This window comes from Hemicordylus capensis, chromosome 5 (genome assembly GCF_027244095.1).
Source record: "Hemicordylus capensis ecotype Gifberg chromosome 5, rHemCap1.1.pri, whole genome shotgun sequence".
NCBI classification, from domain to species: Eukaryota; Metazoa; Chordata; class Lepidosauria; order Squamata; family Cordylidae; genus Hemicordylus; species Hemicordylus capensis.
Window position 1 is genome coordinate 214199069 of NC_069661.1, and position 23631 is coordinate 214222699.

A 23631-nucleotide genomic window follows, 5' to 3' on the forward strand; every position below is an offset into this window, starting at 1 on the left:
GTTCAGAACTGATAAGGAGAGGAATGCAGAGGAAGGACATCTTGTGCTCCTTCTACTCATTACCTCACAGAGAAAGGTGAATATGCCCTGATGTTCCTTCAAGATCTTGGCAATGGTCAGGCTGCCCCGCTTGACCCCGCCCAGTGGGTCGAAGAGGAGGTCGCGATTGAGGGTTCCTTTCCGCTCCTCTGTCCACACGTCGATCTCCTCCTGGTGGTACGCGAAGGTGCAGTTATCCCCGTACTTACAGTCCTGCTTGTTAAGCATATCTACAAAGCAACAAACATCACACCACCACACACGGAGTGGAGGTTGGGATCAGAACCAAGCTCTCTTGTTACCCCGCCCCCACTGTTTCCTTCTCTCTCCCACCCCCATTGCATTTCACAAGCCGTTAAAACAGAAACTGAAGACTTTGCAATGCAATATCTAGCATTAACCCTTCATCACAAGAATATGTTCCTTGTCATTTTTCATCAGTGATGAATGTATTTAGATCTTGCTGGCTAAGCAAGACAGGACCCAGTGGAGGGCAGAAAAGCTTGGGTGTAGAACAGGGCTGCACAACTCAGGCTCTCCAGCCGTTTTTGGACTACAACTCCCACCAGTCCCAGCCACACTGGCTAATAGTGATGGGAGTTGTAGGCCAACATCTGCAGGAGGGCTGAAGTTGTGCAGCCCCAATGCAGAAGGAAATGCACTATCCCATCAGCTGTAATCAACTTAATAGAATTAAGACACCACCATGTTAGCTGGGGTTAATAAACTGCATTCACATTGTCCCAACTGAAGTATTCCCATCACTCCGGAGTTTCTGCAACTCATTAGTAGCTTGATGTTACGACTAAATTTAATTATGCCTGGAAGAACTAATGGCTCCTTCAAGCATCCCAGAGGAACCATCATTCAACGAGAAGTACACTGGGTGGACAATGGGTGTCAGTGTCCAGAACAAATATTTTTATCCTCCCAATTAGAAACAAACAGTGGGGTTGGATGTGAATGCAGCTTCCTCCATAAATAACTCACTCAATGACAGCAAAGTAGCATGGGATAGCTGCAAGGCTTTCCTTCTCATTAAGCGTACCATGGTGGCAGATGGATTTTCCATTTTCAAATGAAGCATTTTGTATGCGTGCATCCACATGTTACAGAGAGAAATCGTGATTATGAGCAGAATGTGGAAGTTTTAAAAGGCAAGTGCAAACACAGTCAACATTACTGGAGAACGTATTAGTAAACTCGCCTTTGAGGGAACAAGAATGCAATGAGTGCAATGCATATGGTTGATTCAAGCAAACCTCTGCTCTCTCACAAGTACTTCTAGTCCTCTTGAAGTATTCTTCTTCCTATCACAATTATTTTCAAAACTTTCTACCTGCAGAAAATCTTTTCACATCTGCTGAGGATTGTTTGGGGGGGGCACATTCAGTTCATGCAGGATGCTGGCCCAGTACTATATTGGAAAGGAGGACTCTGGGCAGCAGTGGGGATGGCGGGCACTCTCCCAAAGTATTTCCCACTCCCTCATTTGCTCCTCCAGCTTTTGGTCACAGCATATGAAAGGCCTTAAACAAAACACTGCTCCCTCAACAATCACCTTTGCCATCCCTCACTCCCCCAAAGCCTCCAGGAGCCTACCTGCCCTTCAGTTGCTCCAGAGGAGCCAAGATAACGCACCCAACACTCTCTCTTGCAGCTGCATGTTACAGGGAATTTGGAGTGGTAGGCAAATTGTCTTGCAGGGAACCTTGCTGCCATGAGCAATCTTCTCATTGATATAACCCCATTAAGATTCCAAAGGATGCAAAGTTGAGGGATGTGCACAAATGTTTTGGTTTGGCAGGGAGTGAAACATACCTTGATTCATAAGCATAAGGAAAGCAAGTTGCCCCCACCGCCCTCCCGCCACCTCTCCTGAGCGGTGCAGCACCACACCCGAAGTCCACGCATGGCCACAGGGCTTCACCCAGCAGCCTGTGCACAGAGGTGAGACGCACATGGTCACCGTGTATGCATGGCGGTCATGTCCGTGGTCAGCATAGTGTTGCTCCCATGTGTGTCCTGCCGCGTGCAGGCTGCTGGGTGAAACCCCACAGCTGCACATGGGACTTCTGAGCAGTGAAGCGCCACACCGAGAAAAGCGGTGGGGCAGAGGCGTATCTACTTATGCTTAGAAGTATCGCTCCCCGCCCCATCGAAATGATTTGGCAGGCTGCACAGAATCAATTCGGTGCATCCCTACTGGATGCGCTGAATCGATTTGTGCAAATCCCTAGCAAAGTTCCCTGGAACATCATGCGAAAAACACTAGCTTAGCACAGTAGCACAGTTTCCGCAAGCAGTAAATTGCAGATTTCCCCCCTCCCTCCTCTTGTATCCACGCCCCTGAAACCCAGAGAGTCTTTCATGGAAAAGTATAATATGAAGAGAGAGGTAGTCAAAAGAAGACAGACCACAGCTAGAGGAACCACCTGTCCCTTCTTCAGCCCACCCCCTGCACCGCCACAAATCTCATAGTACCCTCTTGCTGTCTGGAACAGTCCCCCTCAAATGCATTTCCACCCCTCCAACTCACCTTTGCATAGATAATAAGAGCCCACAAAGTTGGTCTTGGTTGGGCGTGGCCGGATTCTCTTCCAAGTTTTATCATCCGAGTTACGGCGTCTGCCCAGCAGTATATCTCGCTTGCATTTGTGTTCTAGACCCTCTCGATAGGTATAATCACCAGCCTTGAGTCCTACAAGGGGAGGACAAGATTAACAATCGCCCAAGCGTGCCAACAGCATCTGGCCCACATCACCATGAGAAGATAACCTGTTTTGGGATAGCAGATGTGACAGGCTTGTTTGAAGATGTGGGTGGAGGCCAATGGATTCTTCACTAGCAGGGCTGTGTTGGGCATTGCTGACTCTGGCTGGGACATCAGCAACTCTACCACTTTGGGAACAGTTGTGTGACTTGACCCACTGTGGTTGGCCTGAAAAGACAAGAAAAATAAGCCCTTTTTAAACCTCACAGACTAGATTCAAACATCCCTTGGTGTTCTTAAATGAGCAACAGCACTGCCAACTGGAAGGAAGCAGCTTAGAAATGGCCACTGCTTCACTTTCAATGACATCCAACAACAGATAGGGGAGAAGTTGTTCTTGGTATCAGTGGTAAGGTTAACAATTTGCTCAATTAAACAACAGAAGTCCTAATGAGTCCCCTACCAAGTAAGGGGATGGGAGCAGGAATTCAGAAGGCAATCTAATTTAAACTTTTAAAAAGGCAAGCAAGGGAGAGACAGACACTGACTACAGTTTTCCTCCATGTTTACTCTGCTCTTTATGGATGGTGATTACCCACTCTCAGAGCTTTCTAGGGAGAAACTTCAAGCTGTTCCCAAACTGTGTGGACAAGTCAAAACAGAATCTAATGAGTATTTCAAAAGAGTCCAGGTGGAGTCAAGGAAGAACTGGGGAAGTACTGTCATATCATGCCACAAGTGGGATAGGCTTGATAAAACTTGGAAATTGATGCCTGGCCCACTGCATTAACTGAAGGCCTCAGAAGACCTGTTCTCTTCTCTCTCCCAATCCAAAGACAACCAACAACTCACCACTGGTGGTGGTTTCTGGATAGAAGCAGGCTGCCGTGGTTCTTGGATGCTGGTTTCCTCTAAAACAATGAGAAATGAAGATCATTTTCTGATGTAACACATGCTACCAATTGTAAGAATGCTATAGCATACACAGAAACATATAGAAGCTCTCACAAGTCAGCCTTCTCTTTTCTGAAATTCCCAAGCCGCAGCACATTCCTTCAGCACCCAAAAACAAACACTTTCACTGATTAAAAACCAGGCTTAAACATAACATGGTGGTGCTCTTGTGCTGCTCTCATTCATTTTAATAAGGTCTGCAAGGTAGAACTTCCCACTGGATTTTGTCCCTAGTATTGGTTTTAAATTACTCCAAAGAAGGAGGTTTCACAAAAAGAGGAAACAAATTTTCTAGCCTGTTATACTCCATTGATACAGAAGGTTTTTCTGGTCCAGAGACTCCTAAAAATGGTTTGGATCATCCTGAACCATTCATCCACCACTTCCATCCCTTAGATGCTAATTACTTGTGTTTCCCCTGTCCACTCTTTGTTATTCATGCATGCTACTAGCAGAGCCAGCTCTACATTTCCAGGAGCCCTCAGCAAATTGCCCTCCATGGGACCCCTCCTACGTGGGTGGACCTTAAGACAGCGCCTCCTTCATCACCACCCCCCCCCAAAGTCTATGGATAAAGGGGTGGTCTCAAGTCAATAGGGGGCCATTCTGCTAGCTCTGGGCCTCTAGCAGCTGCTCAGCAATGTGCCCTCTGACACAAGCCCTGGCTATTAGCCACATGTTAGTTCTTTAAAGTGTTCCCCCCAGTCTACAATGCAGCAATTGCTGCTGCTGCTTAACAGGATTCACTGCCAATGGTATGAAAGGCCAAGTACAAAATGAAAGATGCTGTATGTTTAGAACCTGAAATAGACAATGCAGAGAGGAGGGCAGGCCAAGAACTGACAAATGAATGGTAGTGCTGTGAAGAGAGGGAGAGGGAGAGAGTGTGTGCCTTGGCAATAGAGGAGCATGTAAGATAAACCTAGGGTAGCACTTAATTTTTTTCTCTTTAGCATATTTACATATCGCCCCATGTAAAATCTCTGGGTGGTTTACAATTAAAACCAACAACAATTAGAAGCTAAAATCATATAAAACAAATTCAAACAACCATCAATATAACTTAACACATTATAAACTGAAAGCCTGATAAACGAGCCGTGCTTTCAAAATTGATTCCTGACTACCCTGAATCTAGGGTAGTTCTTGACTGATTCCTGACAAGTGTAGAATGCCATAAAGCAGGACTCTTCCGGGGTCAGAAGAGAACTTGACTGCCACAGGCTCCATACCTACCAGCAGTAAAGGAATCCAGCACATCCAGCGATCCCCTATTAGTGCCGAAAGCATCAAGTGCATCAAGGCGGGACTCTGCATAAGGGAGCAGGTCTAGTGAATCCAATGAGTCCAAAGGGGAGCTCCCACTGCCACCTACTGGTGATTCAAAGGCTTCCAGAACAGATGAGGAGGAGAGCGGTTTTGTGGCATCCATCACTAGGCCAAAGGAGGCAGGAGGGAGTGGAGTGGAGACAGGAATGTTGGCTGTCACCACAGGGGGGAGCAGTGGAGTACCACCTGGAAAGACGGGAATCAGCTGGGGCATCTCGCTAGGCAGATTGGTGGGGATGGCACCTTGGACCAGAGACTTTAGGGCAAAAGATAAGAACATGTTACACTTAGAGAGGAGAGCTAAAATGAGAAGAGACAAGTAAAAAGGCACAGGGCATGATGATCGACAGAATCTGAACCAAGTTTACACAGTTACTTTCGCCAAAATGATGTAGGGGCAATCTTTGAGTGGGCAGGGCGCCCCCTCCCTTTCAGGAGTACAAATCCTGTCCCTCACAGCTATTGAGCATTACACAATCATGGTTAACCAGTTGTTAGAGGAAAGACAGTACATAGGTAACATAATTGGATGAGGGAGTGGAAATATGTAGGGAACAGGCCAACACTGTTGTATACAGTAGGGATGTGCATGGACCCGTGGCAGGGCGGGTCAAAGGCAGCGGAGGTGCTGCTTTAAGCACGGGGGAGGGTGCACTTACTCCTCCCGCCGCTTTCCCCCTGCCGACGTCCTTTGTTAAGAAAGCTGATCGGGGCAGCAGCATACCTCCCTGCCGCCCCATTGCCTGGATATGGCCAGAAGTCCCCAATGTATTACCCGCGCCCGCACGCGCATAGGGGACTTCAAGTCATACCCGGGCAACAGGGCAGCAGGGAGGTGTGCTGCCACCCCAATCAGCTTTCTTAACAAAGGACGTCAGCAGGGGGAAAGTGGCAGGAGGGGTAAGTGCACCCTCCCCCGCGCTTAAAGCGGCACCCCTGTCGGTTCTTTGAACCAGTTTGGAGGCCCATATAGGGCCTCCGAACCAGTTCCGTGCACATCTCTAGTATACAGAAGAGGTTAAATGGAAATGGAAACGGAGATTCCTACTTAACCAGGATTTGGCATTTTAAAAAAGAAAGGGAACTTTGTTCAGCATTAACAATAGTCAAGGTTGGTACGATTGTCACATTTAACCATAATGGTGTGGCAAAGGGTAATTTGCACTCCCGAAGGCATGTTCCCAGAGCCTACATCCAAATATGTAACCACTATTAGACAACTGGGGGCATTACATCTGCACTGACCCTTTGCATGCCCAAGGTAAAAAAAGCTGCTACATGTATACATAACATACTATACTCTTTCTCACTAGTTTATGAGCTAACAGAAATCCCCCTCAGATACTGACAATTCAGAAAATGAAAAGAAAATTTGCAGAGATTGTAATTTGGAAAAGACTGCAAGGAGTAACTGAAAACAGAGACAGATGGATAGATCTAAGAAATCCACTCTTACTAGTGGGTACTGTGACCCATCTGCAAGAGAATCCAGGATTGAGTCCAGTTCATCCCCAAGAACTCCTCCGTCCGTGAATTCATCCACGCATTCAGACCCTGGCACAGACACAGTGTCAGTCGAAGGGAGCATGGTGGTGGCCGGTAGTGAAGTTGGTGTGCCTTGCGTGTCCAGGTCAGATGATGAAAAGGCAGAGCCTTCGCTTATAGGGAGAGAGGCAGCATTGGGAGTAGGTATGCACTGGATGCCCACAGAGCAATCTGTAAGGTGAATTAGGTCATCGATGGGTGGCTGCACACACAGAGATCCCAATCAAGTGACAAAATATAAGCTTGAGGGATCTTAACCTCTGCAATATGTCTCACACCTCCAAAATATGGCAGCTTGTTTTTCACTGTATAGTTAGTTCACTGTCAGACAGACTACGATTTCTAGCAGCTCCCAAATGTTTGAGCACACTTGCAGCATGTGCAAGAGTTCAGCTGGTGTACTGAAGGGGCACCCACTGCTAAGGGGGAGGCTATTAAAAGGAAAATTCTTTACCAGGACCTGAGGGACCCCAGGACAGTTGAAGCAGAGGCCCATGACCTAGGAGAGGGCCCTATTGGGCTACTCAGCCTCACCTTTCCCGGCACCTTGGAGCCAGAATCAGCCTAAGTCTCTCCAGTGCCCTCCTTTCAGGTGTCTTGCAGGTAGAGTAGGAGAGGAGGGGAAGAGAGCAATAGCGTTGCTCCGACAGAAGGAAGTGGCCCAACGCTGGAGGGAGCCAGGATGGCTTACGCAGGTGAGCAACACTGGAAGGAGGATCTCACTATAAACACCAGAGCCAGGGGGAGGGGGCGGAGTTTCCCCACAGACCATGCAGCAACATGCTCAGGATAAAGGTTGCTGCTAGGTGGAGAGGAGAAAACTCCCACCACGTTGTACCTCTTCCAAATAAATGTTGTTGCAATTAAGTGCTGTCTTGTCTATGGAGCAAATAAACATACCAAACTGTTTGATGTCGAGTTCCCACCCGCAGGGGAAGAGGCCCCAACAGTGTATCTTGGGGATCAGATGTGCTCATGCTGTGGATTCCACCACCCTATAAATGCTCTGGGAGCTCTTCCTGGCCCCCCACATAATTAATGGGAACAATGGCAGGACCAGTGCAAGCTTCCTAAAGCTGGTGCAGGGATGCCCTTTGCCAGGGAGATTTCTTGCAGCAGTGCCAAATTAAGTGTACAGACAGATCTGTTCTGCTTTCCTAAAGTTAAGGCTGCTCATGTCATCAAGAGGGACAGAAATGGCTATGACCCAAAACAATATAAAACTGTCACCTGTTTCAATGTCATCTACGGAGCCCAATCCATTGGAAACTGTCTGCAGAGAGGAATAAAAAGACAGCAGAGTCAATTCCCTTTAGAAGAGAGTTGGGGCCTCCTAACATTCACTTCCCTACTCCAACCTAAAGAAGTTAATTCAAGGGCTTACAGATGTAGTTGATGCATTTTATCCTCCTGCCGGGCAAGCTGTCTATTTCCTCTCACCCACCCCAGCCTTTCTTCTCTACAGACACACATACCTGCCTCCAAATCCAGCACTGATCTCCTCTCTTTCTACAAGCCTCTTGGGTGCGGAAGTGGAGGTGGGGAATACAGCAAGCTCCTGAGTCATTTATGTACAGACACAAGGTGCACATATCCAAACAATATGTTTCCTAGGTTCTCTGCTTCAACACAAACGTGGAAAAACTAATAATACATCCAAATGGAAGAGAGTGAAATTGCAGTGCAGGCATGAGTCCCAATTTACTTCAATTATTTATTTGTTCCCTGCCTTTCTTCCATGACACCTCAAGGTAGCACACATAGGGGTCCCCATGTGGGCCCCCATCCAGGCACTAACCAGACCCAGTCTACTTAGCTTCAGCAAGGTGGTTCAGACCATGGCCTGAGACGAAACCACAGTCATTTGCTACCAACATCTTCCATTGCTTTCAATAGGACTTGGGTCATGATGGAACTTCAGCTGAAGTGGGATCTGCACTTTGAGAGCAGCTCTAAGATTCTGTGGAGAGAGCTAGCACCCTCTTTTCTAATACCCCAGTGGCTTGCAAAAACCTAGTTATTCATGCTAGCCTTTCCACATCTCTTGTGACTCTCCAGGCCAGTTTAGCATTATTTTTCTGGCCCAGGCGATTAGAAGGGGGATGTATTGAGAGCATGCTCATCCCAATGTATTTTGAGGACAACCCAACATCCTCCCAGCATGTGCCTTTATTACACACTGGGGGTGGGGTGGGGGGGTTGCAGTTTGTCCATGTCGCATGTCGAGTGGCAATTTGTATGAAATGTCTTTCTCAAGCAATAGAGAAATGTGCTAGGAGGATCTGGGGACATTGGTGAAAGGCATCAGAACAGGCGCACTCTCGGTGCATCTCTCTTTTAATCACGTGAGCTGGAAAAATATTCACTGGACCAGCACACAGATGCGATTTAATCTGCTGTTTTATTTCTCTGTCAGCTCATGGTTTTCAGGATTAAATTTGGGAGATTGTATTTTATTGTTCTAAACTGTTATAAGCTGCTTTAAATTCAGAATGGAGAAAAGAACATAAGAACATCCTTGCTGGATCAGGCCCATGGAGCATCTAGTCCAGCATCCTGTTTCACACAGTGGCCCACCAGATGCCTCTGGGGAGCCCACAGGCAAGAGGTATGTGCAAGCCCTCTCTCCTAGTGTTACTCCCCTGCAACCCTGCAGGTTACCCCCCTGCAAAAGTGGGGTATAACTTTTTAAAAATGGTGTGCATAATGAAAAGTATCGTGTCTAAACCATATAACCAGATATCTACATATCCACTTGCCAGCGGCAAGCACACCCAGTTCTCTGGCAAGCAGGACACCCAGCACTACACCAACCTCCTTACCAGAGGCCTCATTGCCATCCTTATTTTTTAGAAGGTAAGGAACAGCAGGAATCCTTTCTGAGAACTAGGAACACAGGAAACTGCCTTATATCAAGACAGACTGTTTGATCCTAGTTCAGTACTGTCTACACACAGTTTGGCAGCAGCTTTTCCAAGGCTGCAGGAAGGAATCTCTTTCAGCCCTATCTTGGAGATGCCAGGGAGCAGGGGCATAACTATAATAGGGCAAGAGGAGACAGTTGTCTGGGGGCCCACTGCCTTGGGGGACCTCCCAGAGGCAAGTCACATGACTGACTCCCCCAGCCGCGCACCTGCCTGGGCTTCCTTCAGTTGTATTCATCCTCCGAAATTGATGTGAGTGTTAAGACCTGGAGCTGCCAGAACAGTATGTCTTTCTCTAGTACCATTAAATGACTTGCATCATCCACAATTTACAAAACCTTTTAAAAAATAAGTTAGGATTATATTTTATTGTGGCACATAGGTGTTTCTCATATATATATATATATATATATATATATATATATATATATATATATATATATATATATGAATGAATATGAAACACCTATGTGTTTCGTGTGTGTGTGTGTACATACACACACACTTCTCTCCTAAGCTTTCTGTCTGTGTGCCAGAAAAGGATCCGAGGGAAGTGAAGGGATTGGTGGCGATCAAAAATAATGGCTGGCTGGAGAGCTAAGCCTACATTTGTGGATCCCTAAATGTAACCCACAGTTAATTTCATGAAGCATGAGATTTCATTATCCATGTCTTATGTAACTTCCACTCCTTTTTAAGCAGCTTCCCTTATTTCAAAGTTAAATGCCACCAACATAAACCAAAGTTTTAAAAGACAAGAACACAACACCACAACTACAGAGAGGGCGCCATCTCCATAAGAATAACCAGCAAGTGAGCTCAAGGCTGCAATCTTATTGACACTTGATTGGGAGCAAATCCCACTGAACTCAGTGGGTCTTACTTCTGAGTAAACATGCTGTTCATGATGGAATATATCAATTAATCAACAAAAGCACACATTGAACATTTTTTTGTTCAGTTTTCCATTTAAAATCATCAAGATGCCAAAGAAACAAATATCTGAAAAACCTCCAAGGTCAGAAAGAAAGCAGAGGAAACTAGGAATCCTTTACCAAACATATCATCTCCAACACAGCAGTACGCTATCTGAAGCTCCACTAAACAGTAACACTCTCTCTCTCTCTCTCACACACACACACACACACGATAAATTAGTACAAAAGGATCACTGACAAAAGGGATACAATTGGAGGAAGCCAATATTTAGTTGAATGTTTTGGCTTCTCACTTTCTCTGCACGCACACACACACACACACACACACACACACACACACACACCCTACTTCACACACTTTTCAGCACACAGAAGGTAGTCAATAGCATTTAGAAAAGACCTTGGAATTCCTAGGTAATATTCTGTTTGGAACAACATAAAGAATACCTGACTTGGTAAGGTGGCCGACAGGCCATTACTGAGCAGAGAGAACGTTTCCAATTCCTGCTGCAAGGAAGAGAGCAGAAGTAGTAGACACTTAACAGAACAATGATCCACAGCAGAATTCCCACACTGTTACTTCCATGTATGAAAAAGCAGATTATATGCAAGATTGTTCCATCTTACACATCCATGGTGCATTGTGTGCACAATGTGGGACCTGCAGCCATGACCTAGCTTCCCAGTGCTACACATGCAGTTCGACTCATTGTCATGTTTGGCAATCAAGAGTCAAATATGACAATGAGTTATGTGGTACTTCCAACACAGAAGTGACTGTTGTATAGGGATTTCATCTTGCACAAAGCAAACAGCACAAAGCACTGGCAAGAAAAGAGGGAAGTAGTCATTCTCTCCAAAGTCTTCACAGGTAACCAAACCAAAGGATTCTATTTTGATGTGGCTAGCAGAATATAAGTGGCAACTTCTAATTAATGACGGATATTTGCCAATTATACCCTGTGCAACTATGAACTACACATTCACAAACAGTAATTTTAGGATCATCCACCCAGTTGGACAATTGTTCACCACAGTCAAGCAAAGTAAAACTACTGGACCGCAAAAGACAAACAGAATGGTGTAACTGAAGAATATTAGCTACCTAGAAATATGGCAGGTGCCCCTAAAAGAGGGGGAAGCACAGAAGCTCTACCCACCACTTCCACTTTTTGGGTTTGCCCATAAATCTTCTAGACACCCACCCACAAACATACACGTCAATTTGTACTCCATGAGCAATTCGATGTGACGCAGTTGGTTACAGTAGACTTGCTGAACTTGTGACCAGTGTTCCCTCTAACAGGCATTCCCAAATGTTGCTGACTAAAACTCCCATAATCCCCAAGCAGAAGCCATTGCAGGTGGGGTTCTGGGAGTTGTAGTCAACAACACCTGGGAATGCCTGTTAGAGGGAACACTGCTTGTGACCTAACAAGTTGAACACAGATCACCAGCTGTTCAAGTTAGCCCACCAGGAGCTCATATAAATAAGAGGATGCTTGTCCTTGTCTCACACTGCAAAAAAACCCCAATAGCGGATATCAAGTACTTGGAAGGACACTATACATGGCTGGTGAGCTGCATACAGCTTTTATAGGTCATAGGTGAATGCTGGCCTGAGGCGAAGCACTGGGTCTGGATACTGAAAACTCCAGTTCTAATCACTGCTCAGCCATAAAGTTCACTGGGTGGCCTTCAACAACTCACTCTCTCCCAGACTAACCTGCCTCCAAGGATTGTTGTGAAAACAAGAAGTTCAAAGTAAAACTAATGGAACCTGCTTTCCCTTCTTTTAACAAGGTGACTTCTACTCATGACCCCCTCCCAGGCCCTGTGAATTGGATCTGTTTCCAACTGTCAGCACATGAGTTACAAACAGGTGTTGCCTAAACTTTGAGTGGCTGCCATCTTGAAACAAGATGGTGGATTAGCAAAATATATCCCCATTGGGGGACCCCAGAACCCTCTCCCATGTGCTGTGAATTTGATTTGTATCAGACTGTAAGCACAAAGGTACTAGAGGAGGAAACACACAGCTATGGTGATCTCATAAACCTTCTTCCCTTTAGAAAACAGGCTAAAAATGACACTGCCCCCATGTGTGCTGTGATGAGTTAATCAGAAGTAGGGTGGGCTACAAATGCCATACCTGAGGCCTCTTATAGGCTTTCCGGACCCTTAATCCCAGCTTTTGTGCAAGTTCCTGGCCAAGCTGTGCCACACTTTCATCCTTCAGGGAGAAAACAGTAGGGGATTTTTTTTAAAAAAATCAACAAAAGATTTAGATTTTTTAAAACATATACAATAGTTTTAGCTGCAAACAAAACAATAAGCATCTCACATTCTCAAGAAAAACAACCCAAGAAACTAAGGCTGCTGTCCTACTCTCACTTTTTTAGCAGTAACCATGTCATTAATCTTGCTGGATCATCATTGTGTTATTGCAAAATGCATTAGCGCACCCAGTACTTTTCACATTCCGACTTAAACAGCTTCACTGTTTAATACATGGCAGAAATAAACCTATGAGAGCTTATAGCCACAATATCTTGTTTCAAAACCTCCAGTTTGAACAATCAGGTTTTAGACCATTTCTAGGTTTTTATTTCTGTTTTAATTTGTTTTATATTTTATTTATTAATTTGTCATATTTGTATACTGCCTACAGTCAGAAGTTTGGGGAGGTGTACAAATATGTACAAATTAATAAATCATAAATCAGAGGCTAAAATCAATGAAGGTGAGGTTGAGGCAGGGATAATCCAAGGCTCTTTAATGTTTGCTTTACCTTGGATCTGAGCAAGATCCTGAGAGGTTAGGGCTGATCAAAGCTTCAATTGCCTATTTCAATCAGATGCAAACAAACCACTGTCCAATTCAGCTCAAACTGAACCCAAACAAATCAATTCGGGCTAATCTGGGTAGGCTGTTAAACTTTGCTTTGGTGGTGTCGTCATCACCCGTTTGTAAACACACACACACACACACAAACACCCAAGGCACCAGACCAGGCAGCAGGCAGGCTGAAGGTAGTTAATCTTTCTCCTGGCAGCAAGGGAGAAGTGGCTTGCAATTTAAAACTTCTAACAGTTTACCTTGCAATCCTAGGAATGATGTGGATGCTTCTGGGGAACTGTAGTCTTCTAAGACTAAGGTCATTACTGTATTTCCAGTGGGGGGAAAGGACTATAATTCCCAGGGTCACCCACACCATTACTAGGATTGCAGGAGAAAATCTGACAAACTAGTTCATCTTTTGCCTATTGGTGATGGGGTGACAGTAGCTTGCAATTTAAAACTATCTTTAGCCAGTCACCTCCTCACTGCCCAGTCCAGCCAGTACTTTCAGGGGGCAGGGGATCAGCAAAGCTTTGGCTTTTAATCAAAGCAACAGCTCTGAAGTGGGCCAAAGCAAAGCAGGAATCCCCCTCACTCCAGAAGCCATAAATCAAAGAGTAAAGAGGCCCCCAAAGTACTGAGGCAACCCCCAAATCAATGCATGGCTGCTTAACACAACCCTTGTGACTCAGAAGTAATAGCAAGAATAGCATCAGTGATACATTAGGGAAGTAATGACCTTACTTGAAAGTAAATTCTATTAAAACCAATGGGGTGTGTGTGTGTGTGTGTGTGTGTGTGTGTGTGTGTGTGTGTGTGTGTAAAATAGGATTATTGTGTAAATTAAAGGCAAATATAAAAGTGTGTAATTTGAAATGGGAACTTTTGAAACAATTAGTGAGAAATTGGATTCTAATGTAGTTGTCAGCAGGAATCTACCACAGGTATTCTAAAAGAAACAGTGTAATTTTATTAAAACTGACAAGCAAGGGAAACTGCTTTAGTAGCTACATTGATTTTCAGATGATATCACACTATGCCTGCTTTTGCCAAAAACATCCCATCTCCACATGCAGAATTGTGCAATACTGTGCAAGTTAAATCTCAATCCATTTACTTTGAATAATTCCCTCTGCTTCTCGTCAAAGGTTTTGAAAGTTTCTTGTTGGGGCGGGGGGATACCAACCTTTGTACTAATTCTGCAGGGAATGAGATATTAAGAGAGTAAAAGAAAGATATGGAAATGGGGAGCGGGGAGCCAAGAAACAGTTGATATACGATGACAGGGAATCTTTACCAGAAACTGCCATATATCCTCAAGATTTCATCTGCAATAAGACTATGGAGACTATGATAGCCTCCATATTTTGTGCTAGAAACTAAAGTCTGTATTGACAGTCTGAGAAAGGTCTGGAAGATTTGTTGACACCCTAAAATTAGTTTTAGTCTGTAGATCTCTCTCTCTCTCTCTCTCTCTCACACACACACACACGACAGAAAGGATGGTTGGGGAAGTCTCCCAAGTATTTGAGCAAGTAACAACTTACATGCGGTAGGGAGAGAAGACAGCGGCTGTTACATTCATATGCTTCCTTGTACCTCCCTAACTCATTCAAGCAGCGGGCTTTCCGGAAGAGTGCACGGATACTCTCCTTACTGAATCCCAAAGCCTTTTCGCTGTCTTCCAAAGACTTCTCATACAGGCCCTTTGAGGAAAAGAGACTATTGTAATCATGAGAACCTTAAAACTGACAGAACTTCCATCTCTCCTTACATGTGCAATATACCCCAACCAATCAATTGTCCTTAGAGTGATTTCCTGATGAACAATGGTAAAAGGGAAGCAAATGAGAAAGGTAGAGAGAGATGGGATGCAGCAGAACAGCTGGCAACCAACCTGGAATGTGGGATAAGGATCAGAGTGCCAAATCTCATTCAAGAACACATGTTAATAATACAAACCTGCTTTCCAAAGGTCCAAGGCATGTTAAGTAGTGTTGTTGCCTGAGCAACATTTTATTGGTCTGACCAGAATTTCATCCAATGCAGTTGGCCAGCCATATGCTGCAAGCATGATGAATAATGGTTTGAATGTGAATAATAGGGAATTTTCTCTTATTAACTTTGGCAGATAGGTTTTCTACAATGAGAATATGTTTCCTCAAATAATCTCACAATGCATCCAAGCTGGGATCATACAGTGTGATTTTTAAAAGTCTGTATCTCCTTAAATATGTTACATAGAAGAGTGAATTTATTGTCAAACCCCTTGCTATTTAAACCTCTACACAGCTTGCAGCTGGGGTAACTGTCAGACCACATTTGCCCATATGAACCTGCCAGGGCCTCCGCTCAGGAACTCAGGCCCTGCTCATGGCTCTGTCATTGATAGAGATCTGATTGGCAGGGACTAGAGACAGGGCCTTTTTGGTTGTGGCCCCTTGGCTTTGGAATGCCCTCTCTGATGGGCTTCGCCATGCTCTCTCCCTCAGTATTTTTTTTTTAAAGTCATTTTAGTCTGGTCTTTTAACTTGTTTAACTTTATTAGACTTTTATTTTGCATTTTATCTATTTTATTAATGTTGTGAGCCAGCCCGAGCAATAGTGTGCTGGAGGGGCAGGGGATAAATATTTTAAATAAATAAATAAATAAATAAATATTTAGACAAGGGTATCAACTGACAATTTTTAAAAAGAAAATTACAAATATAGCATGGCTCATTCTTAAATTGAAAACAGTTCTAAATAATCACTTTGTATTTTGATTTGTAAATCAAGTTTTGTTTCAAATAAAAAACTTATGAGTTGCAAGCAGTGTTCCCTCTAAGGCGTGCGCACATGCGTGTGCTCACAAGTTTTCTGATGTTCACTCAGTTAACTGTAGATCCAGGGGCGGAGCCACCATTGAACAGATGGGTTCAAAGAACTCGGGCCGCCGCCCTTCAGGGCACGTGCCTCGTGGCCCTGACACACATCCCACATCTGACATCAGAGGCGGGGAGCGTGATTTAGCTCTCAAACAGGGCCGCGTGACCCCATCTGGGAGTTAAATCGGCCAGCTCTGGGTTTGCAATGCGGCCAAGTCTCTCTTGCACTGGCCGATTTAACTCTCAAATGGGGCCGTGCAGTCCCCCAATGTCAGATGCACGTGGCATGGCTAACGCTCCCTGTGTCTGACGTCAGATGCAGGGGGCCGTGGCAGTGGTAGAACCTGGGCCATCGCTGACCTCCCTCCACTCCTGATTAGATCCCACTCAGGTTGAATCAGCAGGCCCCATTCTGAACACACATGCACACATACTGTCTTGATACTGCTGCTCAGAACAAAATTCATTCCATACACAGATGGAAAAAATTAGAGGGAACACTGGTTGCAAGTTCCTCCATTTGCTGTTCCCATTCTTTTATGTCTGGAGAGATAGTGTTCTTCCAGTTCAACAAAATCATACACTCTAAAGAAAAGCCCCCTCCAAACACTTGCATATATCGGTAGATATTTATCGGTAGATGCATATTTCATGAGATACAGAATTTTGAAAATAGTGCTTGATGATCCCCATACAACTCCAATGCATTTCTGGTATGTTTTTGGGAAATCTCTGTGAGAACAGCTTAACTGTCAATAGGAGTGGTCTTTTTGTATGGTGAGGTAAAGTCGTCACCCCAAGCTCCAGATTACTGGGTGGCAAGATATTCCCCACTCCTCACTTCCTCAAAACAAACAAACAAAAAAGAGAAGGCATGCCCTCAACTCCTGCCTGCAGGCTTCCAGTGGCATCTGGTGGGCCACTGTGTGAGACAGGTGCTGGACTAGATGAGCCTTGGGCCTGATCCAGCAGGGCTGTTCTTATGTATATGGTTAGGGCAGGATTTGATGCCCTGCTTCAGGAGATCTGAGGTCTTGAACTGCCACTGCCTGCCAAAGATAATCTGCCAAAGGGGATTTTCATACAGGGCTCCCATAACATGCTACAAAACTCCTCACTGTTTTTGCTACAACAGACGAATGTGGCTACTTCTCTAAAATTTGACACTTCTTGGAGAGGCCTGCCTCATGTTTGAGAATCCCAGTTCTAATCCAAGCACAACAGTCAACCATGCCAATTCTCAGAAAACTGTTTCCACCATCTGGGGCTGTGCACTTTTTTCTATCAGTTCAGTTTCAGGTTAGCACCTTCAGCAACAGACTGTCTTCACCATTCTTCTCCATAATGCTTATACTTTTAATTTCCTCAGAAGAAAGAGGACCAAGGACTGGTTCCGACATGCATGGTCATCATTTGATGACTGCAAAACAAATGATGATTTGCATGTGCAGATGAGCCATGACAGAACAAAACTCTCATTTTGCTCAAAATCACCTCCGCACAATACTTTTCAATGGAATCTGTTCCAAATAATCATCTTCAAGACTTCAAGTGATGAAAGATTAAATGTAGTACATGTATGTGTGAACAGGGGGAATTGTTTTGAATCAAGGCCATTTAAATCACCAAACAAAAAACTTGTTTTAAATCAAGTTTCCCGCTGATACTTCTTCACATATTGCTTAAGCAATGGTGCAAATCCAATCACTAAAATTGGGTCACTAATTTTATCCAAATCCAGTCACAGTAGAGCATTTACAACATCTACGAGGATATACTCTGTAATTTTTAATAACTTGATTTTTACTAATATAAGAAATAGTACTTAATACCTGTTTTTTTAATATAACAGATACTTTTACTTGTTAAAAGGCACTTATTTACCCATTACCCATGGTAAAGTTACAGATGCAGCAGTGGCAGAACATTAGGAATGTTAAGTAGTAAGTTACACACACACGTACTTTTTTTAATTAAACAAAATTATCTTAAAGTGTTTGATAGATATTTCACATTTGCAATTGCAGCAGTCTCCTGAGTTCCCTTGGCTGTCCTTAAAGCTATATTTTTTCCAAGTCCTAACAACAGTAAAAGCTGTTCTTAGCATTTCTAAAACTAGATCTCATCTTCCACACTCCCACTAACATTTGTATTCAAAGATGGAAACATAAATATAAGTTTTCCTGTCTTTCCCCCCACAACTCCCAGTTGATTTCTTAGCACTGAGTGTATGATACCCAATGAAGAAAATATTTTTTGTGTCTGTGGAGGAAGCTACAGTTGTGAAACGTTGGCTTAGCAACTGAAGGTACCTTGGTTTAAGGTGTTTGGCTAATGATTTCCACCAGGTCAGGAGAGCAACTTAGTTTAAATCAGGGATTCTCAAACTTGGGTCCTCAGGTGTTATTGGACCAACTCCCATAATCCCCAGCCTCAGTGGCCTTTGGTTGGGGATTATGGGAGTTGAAGTCCAATAACACCTGAGGACCCAAGTTTGAGAATCACTGGTTTAAATGAACTGAGCAACTGTTTCATCAGTGGCAGAGTCCTTAATTGTCAGTGGTGTTTAATTGTCTCTAATACTGCGTGGAGGCGACTGTTACCACTGTGCAGTGCTGCACCTTTCCCAGTGCCAAGGGGGCTCCTTTAAAGGAAACAGAGTCCTGTTGAGCCCCAGCACTCCTCTTCCATAGAATTCTATGGGAAACGTGCTGGGAAGGACCATACTTCCCAGCACTCCTCCATATATGCCTTCCCAGCTATCACTGGGGTTCAACAGGGCTCCATTTCTCTTAAAGCACCTCACACACTTGGAAAAGCACAGCACTGCATGCAAGTCAGTGCAGTGGGAAACAGCTCTCGCTCTGAAGGGTCTGTTTTGTTCTGTGCTGAAGTGGCTTGTAAAATAGTGATGATCAGTGGTCTATGGTAGCTTGCTGATCCTTTCTCCAAACTTATCCATTTGTTCTTCAGTATATCCTCAGATAAAAGTCTCTCTAATGCCCAGAAGCGATGACACGATTTTTCTGTGGCAAAGTGTAGAGGATTACAGAAAGCAGTGTACTGCAAAATGCCTTCCCTTTTTCTTTCCACTGTTTCCTTCTTCTTCACCTCTTTTCTCATGTTGACTCTCTGTCTTAATTAACTCCTATACCTTGGCCCAGCCCCATAGTAAACAACAATCCCACTATCCAGCCTGTGTCGTATTTCTATCCCACCCCTTCAGCATTCTGCTGTTCAGGGCAGCTTACAATAAAAGCACAACAGTTTAGTTTCTGTTTCTCCATACTGCTGCTCAGGATGACTAACAATTAAGAAAAGAAACAGAAACAGAAAAGCCAGGAAGAAACAGAAACAGAAACAGAAAAGCCAGGAAGAAACAGAAACAGAAACAGAAAAGCCAGGAAGAAACAGAAACAGAATGTGTGCAAGAGAGCCATTAAGTATAGATGTAGCATGTTTGTGACGAGACTTAATTTTCATCATGTAGGCTGACATCCAAATTAAATACTCATGAGACGTTCCACTGAAATTAATGGGACAAGTTAATCATGACTACCATGTCCCATTCATTTCAGTTGAGCTATGCATGAAGTGCAGTGGGGAAATGCTTGACTAACAAGCAGAAGGTTGCTGGTTCGAATCCCCACTGGTATGTTTCCAAGACTATGGGGAACACCTATATCAGGCAGCAGCAATATAGGAAGATGCTAGAAGGCATTATCTCATACCGTGCGGGAGGAGGCAATGGTAAACCCTCTGTTCTAGCTAAAGAAAACCATAGGGCTCTGTGGGCGCCAGGAGTCGAAATCAACTTGATGGCACACTTTACCTTTACACATGAATAATTTAATCTGGATGTCAGTCATTTTTTAAATGAGAAATTCAGTATTTTATTCCCATTTTTTAAAATCCAATGGGAATTTTAAAATCCAAATTATTTCTCTTTTTTCTTTTTACTGTTGGTTTTTGTCTGCCTTGGTGTCAACCAGCCCTACAAGTACTCACCATGGCAAAGTAGCAGGCAGCCCGATTGACATGCAGCTTGCATAACAGATCCACGGGAATTGTCACCTCATCCGACGCCGCATAGTCAGCCACATTCAGCCCTTCCACATACTGTACCAGTGCCAGCTTGAAATCCTTCTCTCTGAACAAATCATTGCCCTCTGCAAATAAGTTTTGCACCAGCTTTTGCAAAAAGGCCTGCAGGAAGAACAGAAAAAAAGGGAAAGAAGAACGGGATACAAAAACTATGGAGGACTTCCAAACTTTGTGTTTACCCTGCTGTGTGCCATCCCACCGTGCTCCTGAGACATTGCCCCAGCAGCACTTAAATCACCAATTCCACAGCCTCATAAAACCTAAAATACGGTATATAATTTGGGAAATCCTAGTAAGCTATAAGCTTCTGTTTAGAAATTTGTGAGCAAGAACTGATCAGGTGGGAAAAACAGTGTTCCTGGCTGGAAGGCTACCCCTTCTCTGCCTTTCACCACCCCCACATCCCAACTCATTGTCATGTGATATCACATCACAATACTGCAGCTTGCTGTAGACCCACCCACAGTGTGCTGATGTCACAACACAGGCCCATGGTTTATGTGAATGAGCCTAAGGGATCCACAGGCTTGTGCAGTTCCCCAACTCCTCCTTCTCCCCCAAGCACAAAAGAGTGAAAGCTTTTGCTTTCACCTGAACTCCAGCTCCTCATTACCTGCAAGCTTGGGGAATTGCAGTTTGTTACCCAACTACAATTATAATAAACCATGATCTCAAACTACAGATTGATACTTGTTTGTTTGTTTATTAACATATTTTTATACCGCCCAAAACTTACATCTCTGGGCGGTTTACAATAAAATAGAAACAGAAAGTAAAACATTAGTTAAAACAAAAATGAAAAATTTAAAACATTACAACAATTTAAATTTTTTTAAAGAATATTTTAAAACAGCATTAAAACCATTAAAACAATATTAATTAAAAGCCGTGGCAAACATATGCATCTTTAAAGACTTTTAAAAAGCTGTCAGAGATAAGGAGGCTCTTATTTCACTAGGGAGCGCATTCCAAAGTCTCGGGGCAGCAGTGGAGACTCTAACTCTATTCTAACTCTAGTTTGTTAAACTGCAGCTCCCTAAGTTCGAAGATAATATATAACTGAGGTTTGTTGGTAGCCATAACAAATAAAATATATCAGTTTGCAAGAAGGCAGAGCTTTTGTACAACCTAGGACTATAGTCCCAAGATTTTGGTCATATAGCTCACATGCACAAGAAAATTATAGTTGCTTAGAGACAACTTATGGCTCTCTCTGTATCCATGCAATGATATTAAGCAAGTTGATATATTTTAATAAATCATGATTTATCAAGACGACTGCAATCCTATGTACATTATTGGCAAGTTCCAGTGAACAAATTGGGATTTACTTCAGAGTAAACACATAAGAATAAGCTGTAAGTGTTTTTAGAGCATTCCACAAGCAAGAGCTGGTAGAGATTGGACAAAATTAGAGTTAGAAAGCAGATTTCCATGCTGAACAATTAGTAAATAAATGCACATTATCTGAGAACTGAACACACTGCAGAGCTCATGTAATTGAAGGCATAAAATAGAAGAATACAAGATCATTCAGTAACCCTCCATGGGTGATCCTGAAGCAACACAAGATGGCACCTGTGGGTGCTAAACGAGTGGTTCTCTCTGGAACCACTGGCTCGGAGCATATTATATTACACCTATTTTGAAAGAGCTGCACTGGCTGCCAATTTGTTTCCGGATTCAGTTCAAGGTGCTGGTTATTACCTTTAAATCCCTTAATGGTTTGGGCCCTGGCTATCTGAAGGACCCCCAGCTTCCAAGGGTTTATGCCCACCCAACAAGGTTGTCGGCTTTGCTCCACATGCCGACATTGAGAGAGGCTAGGTTATTGTACTAGCAGGATAGGCCCTTCTCTGTTGTTGCCCCCAGACTCTGGAATGCTCTCCAGAGTCCGCTCTTTGACATCTGCGGCTGTTTTTAAAACACAGCTAAAGTCCTCCATATTTGTTAAGATTTACACCCTATAGGGGCTGCCAGGTTTTTTAGCTTCTCTGTTCTTTCTCTTTTTATGGCTGTTTTTGTGTGCGGTGTTTTATGGTTTTTATTGGTTTTAATGTGATTTTTATGGAGTTTTGTTGTATTTTAATTTTTGTAAACCGCCTTGGGATGTCTTATGAAAGACAGTATAGAAATCAAACAACAAATAAACATGTTTCTTTGTGCATATCTAGGCTTCATTTCAAACCAGGTTTCTTTTTTAAAAGACACTTACTGTAATTGCTTTATTTTAAACAAATTTGATTTTAAAAATCCATTTAACACCCACACCATATATATTTATCCAATGTGTCACTATGCCACTAGGGCAGCTGGTCAGATTGCAGACCATATGAGCCAGTCAGCAAGACTCTGTAGGGCAGCAGAGGGTTAATCGGCTCCCCGCTCTACTACAGTTCCACTTTCTGAGCAATTAATCATCTGGATAATCCACAACTCTGCACTTGCCAAGGCTACTTCCCTCTTTGCTATCATTCTGAGCTTCCTGCCTGCCTGTTGTGTGTATTTCTTAGTCCAGCTTGCTCTGATCTGTCCTTTTCTTGTACCCTGCCTCTCCAACTTCCTAGCCCCTTTTCACACAGCAACACACTTGTTTCTACCTAAACTTAGACTGCCAGAAACTAGTGACCTAGGTATAGTTCACTAGGTGGGAGGGTCCAAGATCCATGCACCCAATATTTCTCAGAGGAAATTTATCTAACCCAAATGCTGATCTAATGCACTGCATATTTTGGGGGGGTGGGGTGTAAAACTTCACTGTCAAACTGAAGCAGAGTTAGGCAAATGCGGAAAGGGTGAGTAGATTCTTTCCTGTGCCACAATACCTGTCCAGCTCTGCTCCGGGTGCCGACAGTGAGAGAGGCTAGGTTGTCGTGCACTCAGGACAAGGCCTTCTCTGTTGCTGCCCCCAGAATCTGCAATGCTTTCCTGGTGGGTATCCGCTCCTCAGTGTCCATCACAGTTTTTAGCAAGCAATGCATGTCAAATCGTGGCTTTTTACCCAGGCTTTTATATGATTGTCTCCACTGCTGCTTCTTGTATTTTGTACTGTTTTTATGCTTGTGTTTTAATTTTATTATTATTATTTAAATCAGATTTGTTTTTATATTTTTAGCTCAGCAGTTTAATGTGTCTTTTTATACTCATTTTTAAATTTTATTGTGAGCCGCCTTGGGATTTTCTTAATGAAAGGCGGGGTATAAATTTAACAATCAATCAATAAAAATGACTGGAAACTACTTCCCTGTTTTCCCACGCACCAGTCTAGGCAGTGTATGTTGACAACACATCATCAGGTACATTAAAAAACAAGACAAATTACCTCATAATCTTCTTGGCTGAGGGGTAATGTGGACCTAAAGAAAGATGAAAAACTT

The 23631-nt window shown here is 43.7% G+C and overlaps 1 protein-coding gene across 11 annotated transcripts in view; it reads right to left on the reverse strand.

Annotated features, from left to right (window-relative positions):
* The window catches only part of ZC3H7B (zinc finger CCCH-type containing 7B), an 88071-nt gene that overhangs the window by 39896 nt on the left and 24544 nt on the right, over positions 1-23631 (reverse strand). For 7 of the 11 annotated variants that reach the window (XR_008308179.1, XM_053253912.1, XM_053253909.1 and 4 more), the window contains 12 exons: positions 23577-23610; positions 20159-20356; positions 14831-14989; positions 12595-12675; positions 10890-10949; positions 7811-7853; positions 6492-6751; positions 4943-5291; positions 3605-3663; positions 2818-2980; positions 2579-2740; positions 64-269 (listed from right to left, as the gene is read on the reverse strand). Coding sequence is in view for 10 of the 11 variants with exons in the window: in XM_053253912.1 (XP_053109887.1) it covers positions 64-269; positions 2579-2740; positions 2818-2980; positions 3605-3663; positions 4943-5291; positions 6492-6751; positions 7811-7853; positions 10890-10949; positions 12595-12675; positions 14831-14989; positions 20159-20356; positions 23577-23610 (1774 nt within the window). In the remaining variant the exon portion in view is untranslated. The remainder of the gene's footprint in view (positions 1-63; positions 270-2578; positions 2741-2817; positions 2981-3604; positions 3664-4942; positions 5292-6491; positions 6752-7810; positions 7854-10889; positions 10950-12594; positions 12676-14830; positions 14990-20158; positions 20357-23576; positions 23611-23631) is intronic. The other 4 variants (XM_053253905.1, XM_053253907.1, XM_053253914.1 and 1 more) reach the window with 4 other exon arrangements.